Source organism: Cynocephalus volans, chromosome 8, assembly GCF_027409185.1.
Source record: "Cynocephalus volans isolate mCynVol1 chromosome 8, mCynVol1.pri, whole genome shotgun sequence".
Lineage (NCBI taxonomy): Eukaryota > Metazoa > Chordata > Mammalia > Dermoptera > Cynocephalidae > Cynocephalus > Cynocephalus volans.
Window position 1 is genome coordinate 44,745,459 of NC_084467.1, and position 19,469 is coordinate 44,764,927.

Below are 19,469 nucleotides of genomic sequence, written 5' to 3' on the forward strand. Positions count from 1 at the left end.
ATTGATACTCCTATTCCTCTCGGCTTTCCTCAGGGCACCCAGTCCAGCCCTGGCATGGGGCAGGCACACAGTCATTTATCACTGACGACTGCCCACTATTAATATTAATGGGGAGGACGTGTCTGACCAGAACTGATGTTAAACAGCAGCGGGAAGGAGGCCCAGCTCCCACCCATCTACCTCAACATCTCACAAGAGAAGATGGGAGCCCCCAGCTGTCACCCTGCACACATCTCAGATCACCGAACAGGTCAGTGACCTGTCCTGTCAGTTTAAGGGACTTGGGCTCCACCCAGGAGTACACCCACATCTTCGCTTCCAGGGGACAGGAGGGGCTCTGGGCCCCAAGTCCCCAGATCTCACCCAAGGGACTTCCCAGTTGGAGTCTTGGTGCAAAGGATTTGCCTGGGAACAGTGTAGGGAGAAGGGAGGAGACAGAGGCAGATTCTACTTCCAGAAAAGCCCTGAGGACCCTTCCTCAGCCCATCCCCTCCTGCCAAGCCATGCCACAATCCCCTGCTCCAGGAGGCCTTCCTGGCCCACCCCAGCTCACCCCCCGCCTTCCTGACTCAGACATTTACTAGCCATATGACCTCGAGGAAGTCGCTCATTACCTTCTACCTCATTTTTCTCCTCTGTGAAAGGGGGGATTAAAAACCATACCTGCCTTATGGGGCTGATGTAAGGATTGAAGGAGATACTGCCTGGCACAGAGTGAGGGCTGCATATATGACAGCTATGATTACTGACGACCCAGAGAATAGTGCAGTGAGACCCAGCCTGTCAGGAGCCACTGCGGAGCTGGGCAGGCACGGCGGTGTCTCATCTCCACAGGGCTGTTCTGAGGCAGCAGGATCAGCTGGGGGCTCTGTGTGGCCCCCGAGACAGGCCTGGGACCCACGGGGCCTCTCAGGACAGAACCAGAAAGAACTTTCTCTCTGGAAACCTTAGAAAGAACTTCCTTATAAAGAAGTGAGGTCTCCATCCCCAGAGATGTTCAAGAAAGGGATCCATTCATTCATTCAACAGGCATTCACTGTGCCCCTCCTCTGTGCTGGGATGGGGGGTTGGGAAAGACAGAGTAAGAACCAATTCTGCCCAGAAAAAGCCACACTCTAAGAAGATGAGAGATGCCAGAGATGCCCTAACCCCAGGTCAGGCCTGCCCAGCCCCTGTAAATGTGGCAGAGCCTAGAGGAAATGCAAGAGGCCCTTTCCGATAAAAAGGGGCTTGGGAACATCCAGCGCAGCTCAATGAGGGGCTGAGGACCAGCCTGGCAGACATGAAGCCAGGACCACACTCTGCTCTGAGCCCCCAATGCCCTCCATGATCCTGAGGTCCTCCCCGTACCAAGGTTCTCCCTACCCTGGTCCACCTTGACCACAGATCAGCACCAGCCCCCATAGCCTCTGCCTGCCCCCAACATGCAGTGAAGAGTGGACAGGAGGTGTCCTTGGTAGCAGAGCCCTGCTGGCAGCAGGGTGGGGGGGAGGGTAGCTGTCTTTGCCTGGCCAAGGGCAAAGGCATGGCCAGTCCCAGGCAGGTGGCAGGCTCACTCTTTACCCACTTTTTTGCCCCAGAGCATCCATAAACCACCACCCCGTCAACAGCTCCTGGGGAGCAGGCTCCAAGGAGGCCCAGCAGCCAGACCGCCAGCTGCTTCCCCTCCCCACACAAACCCTGGCCACAAAGCACCCTCCCCCAGCTCTGCCCGCCTGCAGTGACAGCCTCTTGGCACCAGCTCTCCCCTTCCCTCCATCTGTCAGGAATCGGTGCAGACAGACTGTGAGAACCACAAGAGGAAGTAGCGGTGCAGCTCGGACCCTGCCCCTCCCCCTGCCTCCCCAGTGCTCTCCCCACCCCACCTGGGTCTCTCTCGCCCCTCTTCTGTGTCTCTCCCCTCCCTTCCATCTGTCTCCATCTTTTCTTCCTGATGAAGACATCGACAGAGTGGGCATGAGGCGGGGAAGAGGACCAGCCAGCCAGTGACCCCACTTGTAACCACGACACACCACGGCCACAGCACAGCCACACTTGTCTTCCCTTCTCCCCGCCCATTAAGGCATCAGATCCTGAGGGACTGTGGCTCAGTGTCCCCATCTGTACAACGGGTGTAGTAATTCCTGCTGGCCCCATCTCCCAATGACTACCATGAGCCTGGAGGCAACATGTGGAAAGGGCTCTGTCGACTGTACAGCCTTGTACAAGGCAGATGGCCAGTGTCCCCAGCTGCTTCCTATTAACATGGGAATGAAGATCTCAGTGCTACCCTCCTCTTGGGAGTTGTGAGGCCAGAATGGGACATGCACAGACCAAAAAAAGCCCTGAAGAGTATAAACGGCAGCAGGAACACAAGGCACTCCCATCAATGCTATAATCTCACCATATTTATGTGAGGTAAGTATGACAGATAGGGAAACTGAGGCCCAGAGAGGGTAGTCACATAGCTGTGTGAGACACAGAATATGTAACAGTGGCCAGAGCTCCCAGCCCTTGCTCTTCCAGACCTCCCAAGAGACTCTATTTCTCCCTTGAATTCTCCCAAAACATGGGGAAGAACTCAGCTTTCTCTTTAAGTGAGCTGTGCCCAGTGGGTAGCAGTCCACAAGTAATGCAGCAGGCCCACTACAGACCTGGGGAGGCCAGGGTTTCAGGGTGCGGGTAGACTAACTGGTCAAGTGTCCCAATCTGCCTGGGACTTAAGCGGTTCTTGAGACATGGAGTTTTGGTTTTAAAACCAGGATAGTTCTGAGCAGACCAAGACAAGTTGTTTGTGTGCGTAAGCACTTGGCAACGCCAAAGCACTGGGCACACGTGGGGTGAGCATTTTCACTGAAAAGAGACCAAAAGAGAGCAAAGCCCCTGCTCACCCCCACCCTCATGAAGCTTGGCCCAGGGCTCCAGGGGCCGGGTGGAGAGGAAACCTATGTGATGGCTAACTTGTGGTGTGGGGCCGGGTAAGGCTCATCCTCCTTGCAGCCACTGCATTTGTGACTCCCCCAGCAGGGGGCCTGGCGGGGAGCACATTCTCAGGCTCTGTAAATGTTGGCTGCCTCCTATAACCATGACTTACCTCCCAGGGCTTTGAGAAGTAGAAGGTGAGGACAGAGGTGCCATGCCTGGAGGTAAAGGTGACACCTACAGCTGCAGTCTCAGGGTCCTGCGGGGCCATGTCTGACCCTAGCCACAGCACAGATGTGACCGAGGTAACAGGGAGGGGTCCTGGGACCTCCACCCTCTTCACAGCGAAGGAAGCTGAGGTTCAGAAAAGGTCACACATTGAGTCAGGGGGCCAGCAAACCCTCAGGAGCTAGGACTCAAAGACTCCAGTCCACACCAGCCACTTCCCTGTGACTCACAGAAACACCATGCCCAGGCACTGGCAGCAAGAGGGGCTGGAGACACACAGGCCAGGAGGACACTGGGCACATGCAAAGCTCAGGGACACCCTGCAGCCCCTCCCTCCACCCTCCAGGGCAGGCCCTGACCAGGTCCCCCTGCTGATGTCCTCTTGAGGCTCGTAGTCTGCATTGTGAACCACAGACTCTTAATCAGGCCATCACACTATAGAGTGACAAGGACAGAGATAGAGGAAAACAGGGATGGGGGAGCCCAGAGGAGGTGCTGACCCACTGAGGGGGCAGGGCTGGCTGGAAATAGTGACTCTAGCGGTACAGTGGGGTTGGACAAGCAGAGGTAGGGCCTTCCAGGCCAAGGGAACTGAATGTGAAAGAGTGTACAGCTTCTCCTTTGTGGTGTGGCCAGAGCATGAAGCATGGGGTTTGGGGGCAGTGGATGGTAAGACCTACGGTTGAGAGGTGACAGGTGCATGTTAGGCCCAAAAGGGCTCTGAATATCAGTTAAGAAGACTTGATCCTGTGAGAGGTGGGCCATCACTGTAGATGAGGGAGGGAGGGACATAGCGCTGCATCTTCAAGAGCACTCGGCTGCAGAGCGGAGAACGAACTGGAGGGAGAGAACAGAGACTAGGTAAGTGCCACTGCGGTGGTCTGGGAAGTCCGTGGCAGTGGGGTGGGGATAGGGCCCAACTGGCAGGTAGGCAGGGGGAGGAAGAATTTGGGGACCATAGAGGTGAGGGCTCAGTGAAAGAAAGAGAGGGGTTGTGATGACGAAGGTTCCTGACCAAGCTTGTGCTATAGACTGGCCGGAGTAGGCAGAAAAGGTCCAGCTGCAGCCCCCAATGCCTGTATGCTATGCCACAGGTCACTGCAGGATCTGGGCACTGCTGCCCTGCTACCAAGGGAACCAGGCTGTCTGTAAAGATATCACCTTTACCTCCAGGCATGGCACCTCTGTCCTCAGCTTCCAATTCTCAAAGCCCTGGGAGGTAAGTCATGGTTATAGGAGGCAGCCAACATTTACAGAGCCTGAGAATGTGCTCCCCGCCAGGCCCTAAGCTGGGGGAGTCACAAAAGCAGTGGCCCCAAGGTGGATGAGCTTTACCCAGGCCCACACTGCAAGTCAGCCATCATAGATGGGAAGGGACACTGGGCAGGCTTGGGGTGAAGATGGGTGGCAGTCTCTGTAAGCAGAGGCCCCAGAAACAGAGCTGGATCAGATAAGGGCAGGAGTGCTGTAGGAAACAGATTTGGGATTGACAGAATAGACTTCTAAGAGGAAGAGCTGTCAGGGACAGAAGGAGATGCCTGGTCAGTTACTGAGCTCCCTGTCCCTGGAGATGTTGGACATCCCCACCCTCACCCCATCTGGGCTGCTGAGGGAATTCCTGCATTGGGATATGGGTGGGGAGGCTGCTTTGGCCAAATGAGGATGCTGCCACAGCCCCAAGAGCCACAGCTCATTCCTTCACTCAACACACGTTCAGTGGGCCTGCTCTGTGCCAGGATGGGGAGAGTGGGCACCAGGGGTAGTAGAGCAGGACCACAGTAGCCTCCTCTCTCAACCTTCCACACTCCCATCTTGGGGATAAGGCCACAGCAGAGCAGAGAGCAGAGGTTGTAGGCAAGTAGCCCCTTCGGCCCCGGCTGCCCATGCTCCATGTCACAGGTTTGTGTCCTGACCTCTAAAGAATCAAGTGCCCTTACTCCTGGGCATATTTAGGGCACAGGGCCAAGGGCCAGGCAGGGCCAGACACAATGCACCCTCCTCTTGCACCCCACCCCTTCTGGAGGTCCCTGAGGCTCTGGACTCATTTCCTAATGAGGTTCCTGGAAGGACTTTCCCTAATTAAACTGGGCCAGTAAGTTATGGCCTGGGGCCACAGGGGAGAAAGGGGGACAAAGAAGCCTTTCTGGGGGCTCTCTGGCTCCTCCCACACCCCCCAGCAGGGCAGCATCAAAGCATGGAAGGGAATTCCTAAAGGACAGGTGAGATGGAGGTTCAGAGAAGGAGGTAAATAAGCGTAGACAACCTTGAATTGAGCACTGATCACGTGCTGGGTGCTGCTCTTAGTGTTTTTCATAAATTAACTCGTGATCAATCCTGCAAACACCCTGAAGGGTAGATATTGATGGCTTCATTTTACAGATGAGGCAGGTGCTGGTGAAGTAACTTGCCCAGGGTCCCACAGCTAGAAGCAGTGAGGTGTGGACTTGACCCCAGGCAGCCTGCTAGAGGCCCTGCAGTACTTATTTCACAGTGGAGCCTCTCACAGTGAGGTAGGGGGCCAGGGATTTTCACATCTACAGCTCCCAATGGGCTGTGCACCAACCAGAGGTTTGGAGCTGGGCCTGGAAAAGGAAAGAGGCTGAATTTCAAAAGCTGCCCAAATTGATTCAAACCACTGACCCAATCCTAACTCTCTCCAAATACAGGTGAGGAGACCGAGCCCCAGGGCGGGGCAGGGACTTACCCAGGACACACAGAAAGTTGGTGACAAGGTGATGCTATCTGGTTCCTGGGACTGGGACTGAGAGCCTGGGGGGGGGGGGCAAATAGCAACGTAGTTCAGTTAACCAACAGTGACAAAGCCTCCATCCCCAAAGGAGATGGAGGGTAAGGCATCTGGGGAGAGGAGGTGGCAAAGAGCGTAGGGGCTCAAACCGCACAGGCTGGCGGACCGCTCTGCCCTGGTTTGGCCCAGTTCAGCGGTGTAGGAAGAACCAACTGGATCCCTGAGACTTGCACACTGAAGGCTAATGAGGTTTCTGATACCTTAAATAGACCAGGAATTATTTATTACCCACATTGTACAGAGTGGGAGTCTGGGGTTCAGGGCCTTGCCTGGGCATCCCAAGCAGGAAGTAGAAGGAAGGGCAGCAGTTGGAACCTAGGTCTGGCTGACACTGGCCCCTGTACCACTTGGCCCCTACCCTAAAGCAGGCAGTAGTGACAGGCAGGGGACAAAAGAGCGTCACATAAGCAGCCAACATAAAGTCTGCTCTGGCTGGCTCATAGGTATTAAAAATCAGCTTAGTCAGAGCTCAGCAAAAAAATAAACAGTGGAAAAAGTCCCAAGCAGACGTAGGCTCTGCTAATAAACGGTTGGTTCCAGCTTTATATTTAAGGTTTATGCCACATCACCTCGTGAGGGGTTGGGGCAGGACGCCTAGGGGCCGTGTGGGGTTGGATGTCACAGCCCCATCCCCTGCCTCCAGCCCTGGGCCTCCTGGGCTTCAGGGAACAGGGAGCAGTTCCTTGGAACCCCCACACTGGGGCCAGTCCATGGCAGACTGCAGCTACTGTGAACGCCCTGGTTCTCAGGGGAAAACAGAGGAATCCTAGAGAACTGGGGCTGACAGGGGCCTGGAAATGCCCCATTCCCCATGAGCGGAGACCCCAAGAGGGGGCAAAGATCTGCCAAATGACCATTCGGCAAGGTAGGAGCAGAGGTGGGCCTGATGCCCAGGCCCTGGCTGTTGATAACAACCTCAGCCCTCTGGGTGGGGGCCAAATAGCACGCTGCAAGCCATGGCCTGGGGAGGAGAGGCTGCCATGGCAAGGGTGCTGACTGGGAGCAGAGATTGCTGGTGCCTATCCAGCTACAAATAATTCCCCACCACAACAGCCCAGTGGGGGCTCTGGCTTGGTCTGGGACACCTTGGCAGGTGTGGGAGGAAGAGGCGGATGTGGGAGGAACAGCATCACTTTGGCCCCATAACTTCCATGTTCCAGAACAGTCCAGTCAGCTCCCTCCTGGTACATACCCCCTCCTCTCCAGCACACATCCCAAGCACACACATGCCCATGGCTGAGAATGGGCTCTGAGGGCAATGGGGCAGCAGATGGCAGCTCAGGGTCCAGGAAGTAGGAGAGGGAGGAAAGGGAGGAGTGCTGGCTCGAATGTTCATGGATTCAGGCCACCAGGAAGGCCCACCCTTGGCCTCCAGCTATTCAGTCAGGCAGCTTACCCTGGGCCTGATGGGCCTTCCTGCCTCTCATCGGCTGCCAAGTCTCTGATGGTAACCCAAACCCATTGGTGAACCAAGGCCCCTTGTGGATAACTAACCATGCCAGGCCCAGCTGGTTTACCAGCTCCCCTGGGCCACCCAGGAGGCGGCTACACTGAGGCCCCCTAAGCAGGTGGGAGTGGGACGAGCTGATTCCTACAGTCCCTCCCAACCCGAGAAGCTGCTGTTCTCCCAGGCAGCCAAGGCCTCCCAATTGGCCAGTTGACCTAAATCTCTCCTGCTGCTATTTCAGCAGCTGCCCTCTTATTGTGTCCTTGGTGGAGGAGGAGAGCTGCTAATGGTTCCTTCTACTCGGCCATTCCCTGTGTGGGAATCACAGGCTCAGAAATGGGAAGAAGAATGCTCATTTTTAGGGCCAGGCTCTGGGCAAAACGCTCTACATTAGCTTGCATACCTCCATATGTGGGCTCATTATTCTGGTTTTAGAATGGTTCTTGGGGCTAAAGGGCATGACTCCATTTTTCCCCATCACTGCACTATATCCAACCCAGTCATGAGCCCAGGAAGAAGGCAGAGGGAAAGTGGCCCATGCAACCTGGGCCTCAGGGCTGAGTTCTGGAAGTATACCAGCTGCCCTCTATCTGCTCAGAATGCAGCCCACCAAGCCAGCTACCTACACTCCCTCCAACCCTCGCAAGGCAGTAAGGAACTCCAAGGCCACAGGTCCCCACCCCCAGGCCAGGACTGGCCAGCTCCAGCCCTAAGCCCAGCTCCAGGCAAAAGAAGTCTGCCTCGAGTGGCTGGTGGCAGTGCACGTGAAGCGAAGACCAATGAGTGAAGGGGGAATGACATTCAGAGAGGGGGAGCCACTCCCCCAGGGTCACACAGCAAACTAGGGGCAGAGACAGAACAATTATTATAATACTATGGAGGAGATGGATTCTACCAATATCTTGAGAAGAACGAAGTAAGTTTTGTTCTCCTGTTTTTATCGGTGGGGGTGAGAAGTCCTTGGTACAAGAACACAGTTGTCCTTTCTCCTTGCTTTTCTCTGTGTGGCTTGGATATGGCTACTTTGTTCCATGACACCAGTACGAGGTGAGCCTGTGCTGAGGGAAGAGGCAGGTCCTTCAGGCTGCCCACCTCGCTGGAAAGGGGGACCATGGGGCATGGAGGGGTGTTGCTGTGAGATGGGAAAAAGCTTCCTCTCTACAGAGCAAGGTGGCAATGATGAAAATGTACACACTTAGCAATTCCTTTCCTAAGTATTTATCTTAAGGAAAGAATCAGACAAATGTGCAAAGATGTAGTACAAGGATGCTCATCCCAGCATTGTGAATAGAAAAAAAAAGAAGCAATTAAACACATGTCTATCAATAGGAGAACATGTCATGAAATTATGGAAGATTCACACAATGGAATACTATGTAGCCTTTTAAAACAATGACATGAATCTGTTACTGACACGGAAAGCCAAGTATGATATGGGGAGAAAACAACTGGCATAACATGACCTCATTTTTGTTTTTAAAAAAATACATAAGTTCATGCACACTTAATACATAAGCTCACATGCAGAAAGAAACCTCTGGAAGGATATGCTGCTTATGTAATTGTACTACCAAGGGTGAATGCTATCTTCCTCTTTTTGCTTTTCCTTATTGTCTGTGCTTTTTATTAAGTATGAAATTACTTTCATATAATCAGAAAAAGTTACTTCCATTGGAAAAATAAAAATCAACTGAAGTGAGTTTTAGCTCCAGCACTACCAATAACTGGGCAAGTCCCGTGCCCCCTCCCCCACCAAGCCTCAATTTCCTTGTCAGGAAAATGGGAGTAATATTAATTCCCGCACTGCCTGCCTCCCAGCACTACCAATAACTGGGCAAGTCCTGTGCCCCCAAAGCCTCAATCTCCCCATCAGGAAAACAGGGTAATAATTCCTGCACCGCCTGCCTCTTAGGCGTGTCTCTGTTTGGCACAACTGGAAAAGGCCATACTGTGGTTTTGATAGGCTGGGGGGGCTGGAACCAAAATAGTCTCCAGAGCAGCTGTGATACAGTCCCTTGTGGCACCTCAAGGCTAGTGACCAGGGAAGGACAGTGGCCACATGCCCACTCCAATGGACTACCAGCCTGGCTGTCCCCAAACAAAGGCTTTGGGCTATCTGTCCTGCCATGTACCACATGCCATGGGGCAGGTTTGTGGAGGCAGTGAGGGGTCATGGGCACTCCATGGATCTCTCTCCCAACCCTAGGGCTCGCTGGGTGCCTCTGCCAGTCATCCCAAGATATTCCAAGAGGCCTGATAGGACAGCAGACTCTGTACCCCTACAGCTGACAGGCCTGGCTCTCCCAGCTTGTGGGCACCTGGGCTGGGCCCCACAAGAGACACAGAGGTCAGATGGGACACAGCAGGTGAGGAGCTCACAGTTGGGACTAAGTAGGCTTCTCCTGAAAGCCTCGGCCCCTCCTGAGGGGCTGTAAGGCTATTCCTGGGGTCTGTGACATATGGCAGCTTATGAGCAGAGCCAGGGTGAGTGGGGCTGGTCATTAAAACCACCACCTGGGGGCCCAGCTGATGCTTGACAGCACTCTAGAGGTAGGGGCTGCTCAGGAGGGAGCTGGCACACCCCTGATAGGGGACAGCAGAGAGGGACACCCAAGGTGCCTGGAAAGGAAGTGAAGTCACAGCAGAGCCCTTGTGCTATGCTACTGTTATGACTGGGATGTGTGGATGTGTATCTCTTCCTTTCACCTGCATTAGACTCTGCAGCCAGACAAGCGTGGTCCAATCTGGCCACTGACCAACTGTGAAGCCTGAGGCAAGTGACATCAGCTCTGGTAGCCTAGGCTCTTTCCTCTATGAGAGGTAGTCATGATACTTCAAGGCACTGGCTGAAAGAGGTCTTGCATGAGAAAGCCCCCAACAGTGAGCCTACTCATGAACTCTTATTAATATTAACATTAATTATCTTCCCAGCAATCCAGGGGCAAGCAGGCAGGGCCCAGCCAGAGGCAGTGGTGTGTTCACAGTCCCCCAGCATTGGAGCCCAAAGCTCTTCTGTGCTGTAAGAGGCCTGTGTCTGCCCCCCAGCCCGAGAACACGTTTCCCAATGCAGCAGGGAACAGAGAGGGTGGGGGTGGCAGATGGGGGTAACAGCGGTGGGAGGTAGGAGCACATACTGTTCTGATTCCAGTCCTACCCAGGAATTGAGGACATTAGAACGGATCTCTGCTGACACCTGGAGCCGATTTCTGGCCACCAGGGCCTTGGTTTTACCTTTTGAAGCCTGGGACTAGAAAAGCTCCTGGGTTTACAGGGTAGACATTGAGAAACCTGGGTGCAAGGAGGCAGCTAGGCTCTGTGTGACTATAGACAGTAAATGGGAATGACACTGGGGCTGACACTCCCTGAGGTCACCTACATCAGCCACATATCGGCAGGCCCTCAGTTCCCCTTCTGTACAGTTGCAAGAGTAAACACCATCTCACGGGCAATGGCCAAGAGAAGCCTTTGGAAATTGCAGAGGGTCATACCCAGGCAAGTATGGAAAAGGGGAGCCTTATGTTGGGGTGCTCTGGGATCTCCAGAGAAGAGGGTCCTTCTCCAGTCCCACTCCCCAGGCCAGAAACCTATAGCCTATGGAGGCACTGCTGGCACTGAGGCCACTTCCTCTACACTCTCTGACCCCACCAGAATGGAAAGAGCTCGAGAGCAACCACTGGAGGAAGAGTTGGGGCTCCAGACCAGACAGACCTGGGACAAATCCTGGCTCTACCACTTTAAGAGTCATGACATTGGCCAAGTTTCTTCTCCTCTGAGCCTCAGTTTTATCATCTTTAAAATGGGAATAGTAAGAAAATGGCCCTCACAGGGTTGTGAGTGGCAAAGCTAAAGAATGCAAATCGCCCAACATGGTCCCAGGCTTGGAGTAAGCAGCCAATATCTGTTATTGGTAATTTCCTCAAGGGAACTATTATTTTGGAATCCCTAGTGGCCAGCACAAGGCTGGCAGAGCACACAGTGTGGAGAAAGGTCTGAGACTGAGGGAAGAACAAGGACATGTTGTGGGAGCCCAGGGGCTGGAGGGCTAGAGGACAGAGGTCAGGAGAGGCATCCTGGCGGGGGTGACATCTCTGCCAGGCCTCCAGAGACTGGATGATCTGGATGTATGGGTGTTTTTAGGACAATTGCTACCAGTGCCACTTACAGCTGTGGCCCCAGGGCCTGGTTCCACAGCACCCAGGATATAGCCCCACACCTTCCCACAGGTCCCAGGACTGGGTTCCTAGGGCAGCATGTGCCTGGGGGTATGACTACTAAGCCTGGTGTCAGAACAGCATCCACTTGATTACATTCCTCCAAGGGGCACCCGCTTCACTGGCCCTGTGAGCTCTCACTCCACTCACTCTCTCCCTGGGGATGTCTCCCTGGCTGCACCTGCTAACATTTCCCTAAGGAGGGAAAGCTGTCAAGTCAGCTGCCCGCAAACAATTAGGGAGGAGGAAGCCAACCCATCCTGAGGCCAGCTGCATTCCAAACCCCTAGTAGGCCTAAGAAACCCAAGAAGCTCAAAGAAGGGGACCCAGGAAGGCCCAAGGTAGAGACTTCGGCAAACACTCCCAAGGCCTGTTGGGACCAATCCCAAAGGCACAGACCGGGGCCTAGAAGAAAGGGAAGCTTGGGGCCTGCTGAGCAGAGCCATGGGGGATGTAGGCCAGACAGGACAGAAACCAGCCTTCAGGACAAGCACACAGCCCAAGGGAAGCCATCCCCTGCCCCTCCTAGGGCCCCGGGCTAGTTACTCATTCACTGAGACCAACCAGGTTTGTTTGATTCATTTCTTCTCTTAGACCCTTCCTGGGCAGCTTTCTGCCACTTCCAGGTTCATCTTGTAGCTGGGTGGCCTTGGGGCCACCTCCACCATGGTTGGGCAACCCACCGGCTGAGGCAAACACCAGCGGCAGGATTCTCACAAGGCTAAGCAGATGGGGACAAGGGAAGCAGGAGCATTCAGACTGGCTTGCAGAGGCCCTCTGTAATCAGGTACCTAGAGACCTCACTGGAACTCCTCCTGCCAAGTACAGTCATATACCCATTGCCAATCACTGAGCATGATTGCTTACCAGTCATGCTATCTCATTTGATCCTCAAGCGGTAGGAAGGTGAGGCTGTAGGAAGGTGTCATAGGCTCACAGGAAGAGACTGAAGGGGAGTCGGCAACAGAAGCTGGTCACAGAGGGCCAAATGCAGGAGTCTAATACGCCAGCTTTATCCTCTGGGTACTCAGGAGCCCCAAGAGGACTCTGAATGGTGGAGCTGCCTGGTCAGATGAGGAAACCAAGTTTCAGAGAAGAGCAACGCTGTCTGTCCAATGACTCCATCCAAAAAGGACATAAAGTGGGGCCTGGTGTCAGGGGTGTGAGTCCAGGCCACACACTGAAGGCCAGATGCAGGCGACAGCACCAGCCAGAAGCTGTGGCTGAGCTTTAATTATTCACAAGGCGGCATCCCAGCAGGCCTTGGCACTCCTGCTGCCTGGCCTTGCCCGCTAATGAACTCTCAGCCGTGGGAGACGTCGCTGCTGCGGCCCCTCTTCATCAAATCCAGGATGGAGGGGTGACGGGGGCTGGGAGGGTAAGGGAGCCAAACGAAGTCTGAACAAGGTAGAGGTATAAGAGCACAAACTGGTTATCTGTCTACCCAGTCTTGCCACAAAGAGAAGCACAGAATTCTTCCCAGAGCTGGGGGAAAGTGAGGGGCAGGGCATCTTTGAAGGCCTGGTGAGGACTTGCCCGAGGTCACCAGCCAGTACTTAAGACAGTACAGGTTTTACAGTCGAGCACTTGCATTCACAGCCCAGCAATTTCACTTAAAAATCATATACCCTTGGGCTGGTAACTTAACCCCTCTGGGCCCTTATAAAATGGGAATAATTCAGGTACTTCATTGGGTTGTCTCATTTTATAGAACAGAAGAACATGTGGTAATGCATGTAAAATCCTAGCACAATGCCTGGTCCAAGCATGTGCTCAGTAAATTTGCTGGTGGTGGTGGTGTTACTCTGTGGAGTAAAGGCCCGGCCAGAGACCAGAATCCATACCTCTGCCCCTAGACACTAGAGAGCAACAGGAAACTGGGCCGAGAAACCAAATGGCCTACGTGACCCAGGTCCACAGCCAGGAATCCCACCCTACGTCCCCCCACTGGGCTGCCCCTGGGCTTCCTTGGGCCTGGCTCTCTGGCTTCCAGCCCCTTCCTCCACTTTGAAGGTTCTTTGAGCTGGGAACTGAAGCCCTATGAGCTTTTCCCACCCCCATCCTGCCAGCTCTATGTCTCCAAAGGGCCAAGCTCCACCCAGCTGGGTGAGGATCAAGACTTAGAAGACCTTAGCTTGAATTCCAGCTCCAACTGCAGGAGCTGTGTGACTTTGGAGGAGTCACTTCACCTGAGTATCAGGGTCCTCTATCATATAGGGACCATGCCACCTGTTTCAAAATAGTATTAAAAGCCCTGAACGAAGGGTATTAGTTACCATAACTCAACACCCAGCTCAGCTGTCTCCTCCAGGAAGCTTTCCTGGGCCTCCTCAACACAAAAGCTCCCTCTCCCCAGCCTCCATCAGACTCTTGGTATTCAGGGGCTGCATTCTGGCCCCTCTGGGAGCTTGAACTCATTTTGCCTCACATAGACTTTATTTACAAATTCCAGTCCCCATTTTGCAGGCCCAGAGAAGTACGGAGGCAGGCAGCTCAGGCCCTCTGGCCGGGGGGAGTGCCAAAGGAGGTGGTCAAATGTAAGATGGGGAAGCTGCTCAGTGAGAAGCCAACAGTCTTGACGGGAGAATAGTCAAAAGAAATTCAGCCTGGGCAGGTAGACCCGAAACCCCTCAGATGGGGAAGGAAGGGGTAGGGTAAGCCAATTTTTGACCACCTGGCCCCAACACAGCCACCCAAAGTTCCACCCTGTTTCTTCAGTTTCCCTTTGTGGCTACTAGAAGTCCATTTCTAAAGACCACAGAGGTGGGACACTCATCCACTCCCTCCTCCTCACCCTGTGTGAAGACTTTCTACATATGTAACCAGCGATGGAGGGACAGCTGCCCCTGCTTGGCGGATGAGAAAAGCTCAGAAAAGTCAAGCCATGTGCAATTGATACTTGGTTCTATCAGCAACCCACCACCCTTCCCACTCTAAGCCCTTGACATCATTTGCTTCTGTTCAGTAACCCTGTGCCTATGTCTCTACCTCGTCCATCTCAAAACCAAAGCAGGAGCCCAGATCAGCCATCAGAGCTTTCCTGGTACCAGCTGGGGTCACCTAACCATCAGATACTTTACTCCTCCACCTTGCCCAAAGCCTCACATGGAGATGAAAAAGGACAGGCCCAATATTTAGAATACAGCTTTCCAGCTCCTAGATCACACTTCTGGGTCCTTCCATACCACATGCCACTGCAGCAAACAGTGTTCCTGAGCTAGGAGATAGGCAGAGATCCTGATCAAATTCTGTCATACTGAGCTGTGTGACCTTGGGCAAATCGCCCAACTTCTCTGAGCCAGAGTCCTTAACTATAAACTAGGATGACAAGAAAAGCTTCTGCTCCTCACAACCACCCTCACAAGACTGTTGTTATAAACATCCAGGGAGAAAAGGTATAATCAACTCAGATATGCAAAGTTTCTGTTTCCTTGCCTCATCCTCAGCACTTACACTCTAAGGGGACCACAGGAGAACTCCCAGTGTTGAGACTCACTGTGATATTTTACCCAGGCACAGCCATTTTCATAACCTCAATAGCATTGGGAAACAGTCAGCGTCATGATTGGGCTAAGAACTCTGGAGTCAGATGCTTAAGTTCAAGCTCCTACTTAGCAACTCAGTAGCTGTAAAGCAAGTAACAACCTCCCAATGCCTCAGTTTTTTGGTCTGTAAAATAGCACTGTTGTAAAGATTAAAAGAGTTTATAAAAATAAACACTTGCCGCAGTGCTTAGCACACCGTTCGTGGTCAGCACATGTTAGTCATTACTCTCAATTTCATTTCTAGAACTGGTCCTCAGAACAGTCCTGTGAGATTGCCAGGAAAGAAATGATTAGCCCAAGTGGTCAGGTGAGGAAACTGAGGAAGGAGAAAATGATGTGCTCAAGTGACAGAGCCAACTCTGGGTTAGGTCTGAGAGTGAACAGTATTTGCTGACTGGCAAATAACAGTCAAAAAACTCAAGGACCCAACAGAGAGGGCGCCTGCCCAAGTGTCCTTCTACCCTTCCTGCGCACTGTGTGTGTGGGTCTGTCCATATGTCACCTTCCTCCCTAAGACCTAAGACCCTAACCTGGCTGGTGGGGCTGGCATGTTCTCTAGAGTGTCTGCTACCTGGCTTTCGGTCCCACAGACACTCGAAGCCCCGCGCACCCTGAAAAGAAACTTCAAAATCAGCTGTGCTCGGGATGTGCAAACACCACCGCTCAGCAAAGGCAGCCGGCCACCTGCACACTCCAGGGATTCACGCATGGCCTCAGGCTTCTGGAGCCTGTTCCAGGAAACAAACCCTTCCTCCTGGTACCCTCCTTCCTGGTGTGCCCCGTGACTCATACCCGGGTCGGGCGGGCTAGTAGGAGAGCGTGGTCGGATAACCCGAGTAGCTCAAAAAACGTCTTCACAGTGACTTGGCAGAAAAGCAGAGGGAGCTGGGGCCGCCGCCCCGCCGGCACCTACCTTCCGGAGGATGTGCGCGGGGGTGTGGCCTGGGCGGGGCCGGGGCAGGGCCCCTGCGCCCCGGGCGCCGGGATATTACACACCCGCCCGCTTCACGATTGGACGTTCGGGCCACGGGGGCCTATGGGGTGGTCCTCTTCCAGCCAATCAGGGGCCCCGGGGAACCCATTCATTCACAAAAACCGAGCAGGAAAAGGAGCGCAGTGTGGGCCTGAGCTTCGTGGAACTTCGAAACACGCGCGCGTCCGGAGGCGCCGAGGCGGGAGTACGAAAGGGCCAGATCGCTGGAAGCTAGACCCGTGAAGGGACTGCCGTGTCCCCGCCCACAATTCCGGCCCAGCCGCCCGGGCGTGCGCGCCCTCCTCCCAGGGCACACCGCCCCGGGCTCCGCCCCCAGGCCCACTAGAACACCTCGGCCACCCAGCTGCCGCCCCGTCCCTAAGAGCGACCCGGTCCCGCAGGATGCGGCACCTGGGTGGTTTCCCGGCAGTGAGGCCCGCGCAGGGGGCCCCGTGGCTGCAGACACGTGCGCGCAGAGCCTGGCGCCCCCCACTGTTCCCTCCCTCCCCCGGTCCGGGCGCCCTGGCCGGCCACTCACGGCAGTCGTCCTCATCGCTGTTGTCCGAACAGTCGTCGTCCTCGTCGCATCTCCACACGGAGGGGATGCAGCGCTCGTTCCGGCACCGGAACTGGTCCTCTTCGCACTCCTTCACCGGCCCTGCGGGAGCAGGGGGCGAAAGAGTAAGCTGGGTGAATGGACTCAAGGTCTGCTCCCTACCAAGCAGCCCTGGCCGCCGAGAGGGGCCTGCTGGAGTGCAGGAAAGGGGCGATGCTGGAGACCCCGGGGGCTTCGGGCACCTTCGATCCAGAGGGAGGGCGGGATGGTAGGGGTTCCTTGGAGGGCGGGAGGCTGGCACGGCGAGACCAGGCACATACTTACAGTGGGTGTCACAGGACTTGGGTACACCCCCCAATCAGACACGCTCTCCCGCACACACGGCCCACAGTCAGAGATCCACACAGACACAGCCGGCGGGGAGCCCCCGCGTACGCGTGACACAGGCCCTGGGCGCCACGGGCACATCCTCTTAGCAAGCAGCTCCTCTCCGCGGCGCACAGCGTCCCCGGAAGCGCATTGTCAGGCGGGTAAGCCGCCGGGCTCCGCTCCACGCCGCGGCGAGAATCACACGGCTCACCCGACACCGTGAATGACTGCCTCCCCTCGCAAAGTTCCCGGCCGGCCAGACCCCCCACAGTGCCCACCCCCCCTCAAGAGCGGGTGCCCGAAGAGCACAGGCTCCACACGGGGAGCCGCGGGGCGGGGGGCGGGGGTCGAGCGCAAATTCAGTGATAGCTGGGTCCCAAGGAGCCAGTCCTTCCCGGGCACCCCCGCCAGCCCCGGGCTCGGGAGCCCCGCCGCAACACGGCCCTCTGGGCCGCGCTTTGTTGGCGGCTCTGGCAGAGCCGGGCCAGGGACCGGCCGCACGTACCTTGGCTGCCGTTCAGCGGATCCGCAGCCGTCGCAAGATGCTGGAGCCGCAGCAGCAGCAGCAGCAGCGCCAGCGGCCGGAGCGCGCACCGCTCGGGGCGGCCCATGGCCGGCCCGGGGCTCCGGCCACCGCGCCCCGCGCACCCCGCGCCGCCGCCGCCGCCGCCGCCGCCGCCGCCGCCGCCGCGCCTCAGCCCGCCGACTCCTTGCCGCGGGGCCGGGGCTGCCCCTGCCCCCACCGCCGCCGCCGCCTCCGCTGCCGCCCGCCCCGGCTCCACGGCTGCATTTCAAGCAGGTTCGGTGACGCTCGGCGGCGGGGCGGGCTCAGGCTGGGCGCGCGGCCCCGGCCCTGGGCGACCGCCGCCGGCGCGCGCGCTCCCTCCTGCCGCCGCCCCCGCCCCAGACTCCTCCCGCCGCCGCCTCCTCTCCCTCCTCCCTCTTGTCCTTGGTCCACTCCTCCCTCAGCGGGCGCTCCACGACCCTGCTCTGGGCCCGCCCTCGTGCTGGGAGCTGCAGACGCAGGGATGGGCCAAGTGAGACCCCTGCTCCCGGAGTAGCAGGTCCAGGAGAAGCAGCACAGGCTTCCCGAAGGAGGTGACAGGCCGATCGTGGACTGAGGGATGCCTAGGAGTGAGCCTGGGCAGAAGGGCGCACAGGCCTGTGCAGTGCGAGTGGGGCGGAGGAGGGGAGTAGGGGCCGAGGCACCAAGATGTGCGTGATCAGGAAGAAGCTGAGGGCGTGGGGCAGGACCTCTGCGCCTGTCATCGGCTCCAGACGGATATAACAAGTCCACTTAGCTGATTTCTGTGACATGTGCATCTGTGGATGTTGCATGCTTATGTGATCACAGGCAGGGATGTGAGGTTTGGTGGCTTGGGCCTGGTGCTCAGACTATTCACTCACCCTCATTCAGTTCTCTCCACGGGCCCAGGCAGAGGGTTGGACAATCAAGAGGGACGACAGGGTAATCTCTCTGTGATGGAGAAAGGCAGGATTGTGGAGGTCCACAGAAGGGATGTGTCATCCCTGCTGCTAGGGGACATATACCCAGGGCCTCCATCTGCCCCTACTGGCCTCTGCATGACTGACAAGGCACCTTCTCTGGAGGGTTGCAGCCCCACCTCACCCAGGCCAGATGCAGGTGCCAAGAGCAGAGCCTGATCTAGATTTCAGCCTCCTGCTGGTGAGCCTGGCCCAGCCCACACAACCTTCTTTAGGGAATGAGGTTTGAGAGCATTGCCTGCTAAAATGAACCAGCTGGCAGGTACCAAGGTCCATTGTTAGGCCCGCCTGCACCTCTTTTGCCCCTTCACCTCCTCAGCAGGATAGGAGCTGTTAGCCGTAGGCCTGGAAGCCACCCTGTCTTATTAGCAGCCCCCTGAGCCCTATTACGTCCCCCCAAAGGGCAGCCCAGTGACAATGGCTGTGGCCACCCTACCAGAAAGGGCTTTAGGCCCCAGAGAGCCCAGCAAGGTGCTCCTGCCATGACCCCTTCCATTCCTTGTACATTCAGTCATTCAACAAGCATATTTGGGCCCTGTTCTATGCCAATCCTGTGCTGGGCCTGGGAGTACCAAGGGAGGTCCCTGACTGATGGGGAGATAGACCATCAACAGACAATGAAATACAGGCATGCTTTCAACAAAAACGTATGGAGGACCTACTATATGCCAAGAACTGTTCAAGGCTCAAGGATAGCGTAGAAATAGATAAGGCCCCTCCCTGGTCTCCTGCAGCTTATGTGGTAGTTGGGAGAGACACATAACAGCAAGAAAACAAAAAAGATAGTATCAGATCATCATAAAATGGTATGGAAAAATAAAACGGGGTGATGTGAGAGTGATGGGGGTAACTTTAGAGAAGGTCATCAATCAAGTAAGGCCTCTGAGAAGGTGACATTTCACTGACCACATGAAGATCAGGTGGAAG

At 55.6% G+C, this 19,469-nt stretch overlaps 1 protein-coding gene across 1 annotated transcript in view; it reads right to left on the reverse strand.

Moving 5' to 3' along the window:
- LRP8 (LDL receptor related protein 8) overlaps positions 1-17,647 on the reverse strand; it is an 85,208-nt gene extending 67,561 nt beyond the window's left edge. The window contains exons 1-2 of the mRNA XM_063105099.1: positions 17,542-17,647; positions 16,650-16,769 (exon numbers count right to left, since the gene is read on the reverse strand). Of these exons, the coding sequence (XP_062961169.1) occupies positions 16,650-16,769; positions 17,542-17,647 (226 nt within the window). The remainder of the gene's footprint in view (positions 1-16,649; positions 16,770-17,541) is intronic.
- Between the last annotated feature and the right edge of the window lie 1,822 nt (positions 17,648-19,469).